The 8270-nt window shown below is 39.1% G+C and overlaps 1 protein-coding gene across 1 annotated transcript in view; it reads right to left on the bottom strand.

Annotated features, from left to right (window-relative positions):
• LOC139747960 (potassium voltage-gated channel protein eag-like) overlaps window positions 1-8270 on the bottom strand; it is a 266033-nt gene that overhangs the window by 7263 nt on the left and 250500 nt on the right. Inside the window, exons 19-20 of the mRNA XM_071660468.1 lie at window positions 6044-6169; window positions 339-536 (exon numbers count right to left, since the gene is read on the bottom strand). Of these exons, the coding sequence (XP_071516569.1) occupies window positions 339-536; window positions 6044-6169 (324 nt within the window). The remainder of the gene's footprint in view (window positions 1-338; window positions 537-6043; window positions 6170-8270) is intronic.

Genomic DNA, 8270 nt, shown 5'->3' with positions numbered 1-8270 from the left:
CATTTTTGTTTAACTCTCTATATGCCTGATATACACTCAGAGTAACAGTTGTTTGGTCATATGTATAAAAAGGATATGTGCACAACAGCACATTGAGAAAATGTAATGAGGAAATCTTTATATATATTGTTAATAGTACCACACATAAGCAGAAAATATCAATGCTGAGATGGAAGTTTAACTTCACATAGAATATGAGCATTTGTATAGATACTAGTCACGCATCAACCCAGAAAAATCATATTTATGATCTGAATCGTACTAAACTCTTGGTGTCCTACACATATGGTGTACGTATGTCTTAATGCATAGTAAAATCAATTAAGGATCTCTTGTACCTTGAAGTCCATAAGACTGGCAATAATCTGCTGGCAATCAGCTGGGGTAACACCTGGGGTGACTGGGGCAATGTAATCCGTCACATTGCCGGAGTCATTATCTTGTAGCTTGTTCTTGTGGTCCCTCCCCACTCCAGAGTCTACAGAGTCCAGCTTGTTCAGCTTAAACTTTGTGCTGCTCTCAAGAGTCAACGTTTCCTGTTGGGATATGGCCACAGAATGATAAGGTTACAGCACTGGGTATGAGATCCTGGTAACACCTGAGTCTTTACCGAAGGAGATTTGTAAGATGTTTCCAAACTTTTCATAAGATGTGGTTGCACAACCGTCAAAACACTAACTCAACTTTATTGGGACAGGTGCACTATAGTAATGGAACAGGTAAGATATATTTCTACAAGGTGTTTAGATATCTTACTTTATGCACTTTGCTATATAATAACATCTCTACTGGTAGCTTCATTACATAAATACAAAATTTGCAACAACTGAATGATAATCACCTTTACTAGCCATTAATACTGACTGTCCATCGTTCATGTTAAGCACTTTGGAAGTCTTACAGTCATATCTGTTCTGTGTTAGTCACCTATAATACTTCGGTGTCTGTCTCTAATATGGGTCACAGTAACCAAAGGAACTACACAAAAACACTCTGCAAACAGGAGAATTGCATAAAATCAACTACAGTGAATTATAAACTCAGTATTCAGTGTCTGCCTCTGTACACTAACCTAAAGAAATTTTTTTTTTACCTTTTAGTGAATTGGACACGACATATCAGTACTAATGAAGGTAGAGGTAAGGTCTTCATGGAGTGAATACAACAGTGAGTTCTACACTAGTATAGGAACTGGCAATAAATGAAACCTATTAACTTACTTTGCCTAATGAACATAGCCAGCATTATACTGTAATTTCCTTCCCCTGCGCCACTAACTCTGGTTGCTGCCTTTGAGAAAAGGAAATACACATACAATATCATTGTCAATATTCAATGGTGTTATCAGACCTCACAAGTAAAGACTCATCTTCAAGGCTATATCATCATCAGCTGATGAAACTAACTTCAGAGTCCATCCTCTCCCCACATTTAAGTGTAGCACAACCTTAGAGCTGCAGGAGCAACTGGGGAATGGATCCTAGAGTGCAATTTTGTTTGTACATGTTTGTCGTCTCCTGTGTGGCAAGAAAGCACCAAGAACAGACAAAGAATGGCCTAATTTTCTCACTTTCACTCTCTAGCAGTCATGTTTAATGCACTGAAATCAGAGCTCCTTATCCACAGCCAAACCCAAAGATCATGCCATTGTTTCCCAAGACCACTTCATATGCCCTGATTCAGGCCAACGATAGCAGGTTGACCCTGTACATCACATCCCCCTAATTTACTTGCCTCACAGCTTCCTACATTTCCAGACCCCAGTAATTCAAAGCATCTTTCACTCTATCCTTACATCTTGTCCTAAGTCTTTCCCTCTCAACAAGTCCCCTCTACTTCTGAAACTTATACCCTCTTAGTCAGTCTCTCCTCACTTATCCTCTACATATGTCTAAACAATTTCAGCAAAACTCTTCAGCTTTCTCAACCATCTTATGACTACCACAGTTTTCTTTTACCTAACCTTCCTTCCTCAATCAACCCTTATATCACCATACACTGTCCTCAAATATTTTGTTTCCAACACACCCACCCTTTTCTGCACTTTTTCATTTAGGGACCTATGCCTCACATTTAGACAACACTGTTGGGACTACTTAGCCATTAAACATACCTATCTTTGCCCTTACGAATAGTGACCTCTCACTCAATACAATTCTGAGTCTACCCAGGTTTTTTGTCCCTTCACAAACGTTACGGTTCACTTCAGCTCCTATAGTTTCAGCTGCTGCCTAGTCCACTTCCAAGGATCTAATACAACCAATTCCCTCTAGGCTTACTCTATTCAAACCAACATGTCTCTCTCCCCTGCCAAACCTAATTAACTTGTATTTTTCAAATTAATTCTCATCTCCCTCCTTTCACACAATCATGCAAACTCGGATGTCAGTTTCTACTATTTCTTAATAAAGTCTGCCATCAGAGCCATGTCATCTGCAAACAACAGCTAACTAACCTCTCAACCCCCTCCCCTGCGCCCCCCAATGGACTACAGACGTGCTCTTCTCTCCAAAATACTTGTATTTATCTCCCTCACCTTGCCATCCATAAACAGACTGAATAGCCATGGTAAAATCACACAATCTTAACAAGACTCATTTTCACCTGAAGCCATTACTCTCATCTTATTCTACTCATACACACGCCTTACTCTCCTGATGAAAACTCCCCACTGCTTCTAATGGCTTCCCTTCCACATCATATACTTGCAGAACCTTCCACAAAGTATCTCTAACAATATTTTTCTCAAATCCATACATCCCATATACAAATCCTTCTCTTTCTTTAAGTATTTCTCATGTAGATTCTTCAAACTGAACATCTGATTCACCTTTCCTTTTACTTTTCCTAAATCCACAATGTTCCTCCTTAATCTGATGCTATGTGTTTGCCAACAAACTTCTACCTCTATAATTCAAACATTCACTTTAATCCTAATTACCTTTGTACAATACTACAGCACTATACAGGCATCCTTCTAGTCTTCTAGTACCTAACCTTGAGCAATGCATGCTATGAAAATCTGGACTAACTATTCAGCAACGTAGTCACCCCCGTTTTTAAGACACTCAGCTACAGTTCTATCCACTCCAGCTGCTTTGATACAATTGATCTTAAGCAAGACTTTCACATACTCTTCAACAAACCATTTGCCAAGACTCTCTCTCACTTTGCATACCCCTGCATCTCACACATTCCAAATCTGCTATCTTATCATCTAACAAATTCAACAGGCCTTCAAGAAACTTATTCCATTTCCTCTTCATTACATACTACCTACCCCAGGAGTCCCTCCTATGTTTAGGAAGCTCCTGCAAACATAAACATGAAGGCCATATAAAAACAGAACAACCCCAGAACATTAACTGGTACCAGATTTCCTCAAGAAAGAAGAATCCATGCCATCATACAACATGCTTTACCTGCCTGGTCATCTACTCCATCAAAAGCAATAAAATAGGTCAGCAAACCACCTACAAAAAGCACTTGGAACAATCTCTATCTGCCTAAACTTTCAGCACTGCACAATGAAACAAATACACATCCAATACAATCCCATCTCAAAATATCTGGCAGCAGCAACAGATCCAAAGCAGTTCATACAAAACCACCAAATCCAAAGTAGATATAAATACTTACCTCTGCTCCACAGCTTAATTATTAGCTATACCTACATATCCCCCATGAAAATCTGACACAGATAAAACATAGTGATTCAACAAGCATTAAACAGCAGCTCCCCCAAATCAATCATAAATTCCACTCTACCAGACATACACCCACCGAAAAACTACACTCCCATGGAATGTGCAAGATACACTTTCTCATCTGTATTCTGGTCATCCCCTAGTCCTCCAACATTCCAAACAGTAATTCAACAATCCTAACCAGTGGATAGGGCCAGCATTCTGAGCACTATGAGAACACCATAGAAGAGGATCCTGGGGTAGGAAAGTAGGGTAAAGTATTCTTTTTACCTAATGACTTCCCCCACCTCAGTGAGGTACTGTCAGGAACTAACAAAATCTTCATATACACATATCCACTCTCTTGTTACTAATATCGTTAGGTCCCATTACACTTCTCTAAAAATCATACAAGGCGACAAGGATGTAATGCTTGGCTCCTTTTATCCCTTACCTAATTTCTCTACAATTTTTTTTTTTGTCATGAAAATTTATTCAAACACTCAATACTCTCATAACAAGAGGAAATTATTTTGTGAAGGTGATGCTTCTGGTGAATTAAACCCAACCCACCACACTTTTTGAGGTCCTGACAACAACTTGCATCTCCTGCAGTTATGTGTGGTCAAAGTGTAAGTGAGAGTCACAAAGTCAGTAAATGTAACCAAAAGATGTTTCCAAATTAGAAATAAATGTAATGGTTACTGTTACATGAACTGCATTTACAGGAGACATAAGAATATATTTCTAAAGTTTGTGGAATTCAGAATTATAACCCCAAAAGGTGCTAAGATGCAACTGGAACAGTGGCATAAGAAACCTTTGGTAACACCCCCCTATCAGTCACTCCCAGCTTCACCAGCTGCTCCTGAATGAATACTAAGAGACTGTTTTTTAAGTCCATGTGAAACCCACTTTCTGTATATTTTGAATCTAAATGTATTAAGTGATTTACTTCTGCCAAACTATCACAAAGAAAATGTTTCAAATAGTGGATCATTATTCATATGTACACAAGACCACTAATCCTGACATCAGGCGCTGCACATCAATACAAAAAAATGTCAACAAAGGGGGAACTGCATTTGACACAAAGCTGCTGCTCACACAGAATGCAGTCCACCAGAACCACAGTGGTCTGATCATGCAGTGACATACATCAAACTGTAAGCAACACTGCATTCCATTAATATTCTTTCCAGTGGAAGCATATTTCTCCAGTTCAATAATGATAACAATACTGATGATGAGTTGGCTTTACTGTCTTGCTTGTCTGTGGTACTGTGATGATGCAGAGGACAGGGTCACATCAAAACAAGGGTCAGGGCAATTAAGGGCACTTCTGTATTGTTAAAAGGATGCTAAAAATTCCAGTGAGGGGCGCTTTATATGAGTATATATGAGAACTGAGGTAATGCTGTAGGACACTACAAGTTGCAGCAGTGGCACTATTACTGTAGTAACACTTCACAGGAACTACAGTTATGCAGTAGTATGCTACAGGATCATAAAATCTTTGATGACAGAACACTAAAGGCTGTGACTAGGGATAATCTGAACTGATGTAGGGGAACTGTAGGCTGCGCTAGGGGCACTACAAGCTGTGGTAAGGGCAGTATGGGCTCAAGTAGGGATGCTAAAAGCTGCAGTATGGACGCTACAAGCTCTGGTTAGAATACTACAGGCTGGAGAAAAGGGAACTATGATGTTAAATTTAAATATTAAATGCCATGGCATTAGTAGTTAATGCTACAAAAGGGGGTTTTAACAGTATTGTAGTTAGAAGCTGCATATGATGTTTGGGAAGCTATGTGTTGCCATAGGGGAAGGTTTAAGCCACATCAAGGGCAATCAGTACGGTGATAAAATGCTGTAAGCTGCAGCAGGAGAAACACAGACTGGGGTAATAACATCCAAGTAGTGTGTTAAGATGCGGTTTGCTGCAGTATAGGCACAAAATGCCACATTAAAGGGAAACACAGGCTACATTAAGGCTAACTTAATTCCAAGTTTGGGCTCTATGAGCTGCAATATGAGGTGAGGGGTTGTGGTCAAGACATTCTATAATTCACTAAAGACATTGTATGCTGTGACAAGGGCATTACTGTACTACAGTAAGACACTGTAAACAATAGCACAGGCCCCACACACCGTGAACTCAGGTACTGCAAGCTTCAGTTTTGTTGTAGGAGGTTACAGGCACAGGCACAATATGATTGGGCAAAGGCTCTACAGCACTGCAGCAAGACAATTATGACAATCATGCTACTTTGTACTGCATTATGACACTCAACAGGTGCAGCACAGAAAGTAATCTTTGCCTTGGATGCAGGAAGACCTGCAAAGCTCCAGTTTACCTTTTTCATCACTGTCTTGGCACTGTTGTTGTTATTGTTGTTGTTGTTGTTGTGGTTGTTGTTGGGAGCTGTGCCGGGTGTGGTGGCAGAGGAGGTGTTGGCCCGCTTGGGTGTGACGCCCAGGGTCTGCCGGATGGCACAGGGACAAGAAGTACCAGTGGGGAGGGGGAAAAAAAAGGCAGCCTTTCAGCCAATCAGGCTCATAAATTGGTATTATGCAAACTAGAGAGCAATACTTATCGCCAGCATTTGATGCTCTGGTGTCTGTATCCTATAAACTCTAATGATGTGTTTTTAGCATTAAGATAGTAAAAGCGCAGCCAATTATATTCTGTCTATGTCTCTGACACCTGTTTCAATTGGAACTCCCTCAAAGGGGAGGCCACAGCAACAGAGTCTCCATAGCTAAAGAACTCCAATGCTGCTTCTTAGCCTTTAGTGCGTCACCCTTAACAGGCCACTGGCAAAGGGCAAGTCTAGCGCAGTGCAACTACATTCAAAGACAGATAAGATATCATCCATTATCATTATGAACACTGAATGCTGGCGATATTCATAAGCAAGACTTTTGTCTCATGACTGTACAATCTGAACTCTGACTAGTTGAAAGGACCATCACTAGTGCTACAGTGATGGAGTACACCGGCTTAGCGTTGAAGTGATGGCCAGACCACAATGAGCCTCATATACTCTGCTGGTCAGCCGATGGGATGACATTCAAGAAGTATTTTCCTGACAACCACAACTCGATTATTTTCCTGCATGAGTAAACTACCAAGCACTTGGCTGACTACCACCTCATCAACAGTGGTTACGTTATGAGACACTAACATATGCTTCATTTTCACATAATCATTTACAGACAATGTGTGGATGAAAACTTCTTACCTAGCTTTAACATCCACTTTCACAATAATACTAAAAAAATAAACTAGACCCTCCAAAAACAAGTGAAATAAATATGATTCCAAGTACTGGGTTTGGAGTCATATAGGGGCAAAAGTTACAAACTATTAACACCAACCATATTTGATGTCTCAGACATATTCTACACCCCTTTAATAACTTTGGTATGGCCTTGCGTAGGCCAGCTCTGAATTTCTAATTACCACCAAATGAAAAATTCATCAGATTAGAGCAAATGGAGAGTCCATGTGCAGGAATACATATAATTATAAGGTCTATTATATCAAAGATTCTGAGTCTTTAAAACATTCAGAGTGGAATGTGAGAGGTGAAGGTAAATTACAATTTGTAAAGAAGAGAGTCAAAAAGGTACTAGGAGGAGATGAAAGATTATTAAGCAGAAAGTAACCATAATGAAATACATGAGGGTCATAAAGGTATAAAACATATAATGTTGCAGTGAAGATGATGAAATGTTATAGATAAAGTGGTCATATATCTGAGATGAATTTTTAAGCCTTTAAAAAGCATCTGTTCCTGCAAAAAAAATATTTTATGATAATCATTTGTTCCAGATAAGAGCCAATGACATCAAAATTTGGCAGGTATGGAATTGTAAGACATGTAGTGTCCACCTGATGACAAACCATAAGTAATCCAATAAAAGATGCTGTATAATGCATATCAGTGTTTGTTTCTATTTCTTCAATTCATCATAAGACCCTTTCCTGAAAGTTTACTACAATCTAATGCTGTGGAAACAACATTTGGGAGAAACAGTATCTAAGAGCATGGTACAAACTCATTTAAGAACATTCAGATGGGTGAAATCAATTAGGAGTCCAGTTTTCTTGGATGAAAAAGTGAAAGAAATAAGGAATAGAACTCTGTCTCCTTTGTGTTCTAGACATAAAAATTTCACTCAGAAGAGTTGTATGTAAATATTTTCCAGAAAAAATGACCACAAAAAAGTGGTGGTATCTAGTCCCAAGTCCAGAAACAATGCATGAAACCTTAAATCATGTAATACTCAGAAAGCCAATCTATCCTCAGTTACTGTTGGCAACTCTAGCATAAGGTGTTGTGATGTCTCTTTTTACCCTAGACCACCAAGATTTGAAATTCTTTATCAACTCATTTCTTTTCAAACTGTTATGACTTGCCTCTTAGTAAGAAGTAAGTTTTCTGTTTCCTCTAAAACTCTTATCTTTTTCTATTCTTTTCCTACTTTTCCATCCTTTCAGCTCTCTATTTTATATTTCCTTTAAGGCCTTACCTTGGAAAGGAATTCTGTCTGTGATCAGAGCTTCATACATAAAAT

Source organism: Panulirus ornatus, chromosome 71 (assembly GCF_036320965.1).
Source record: "Panulirus ornatus isolate Po-2019 chromosome 71, ASM3632096v1, whole genome shotgun sequence".
Classification (NCBI taxonomy): Eukaryota; Metazoa; Arthropoda; class Malacostraca; order Decapoda; family Palinuridae; genus Panulirus; species Panulirus ornatus.
The sequence above is the reverse complement of the archived record's forward strand: the minus strand, read 5'-3'. Positions and strand labels throughout refer to the sequence as shown.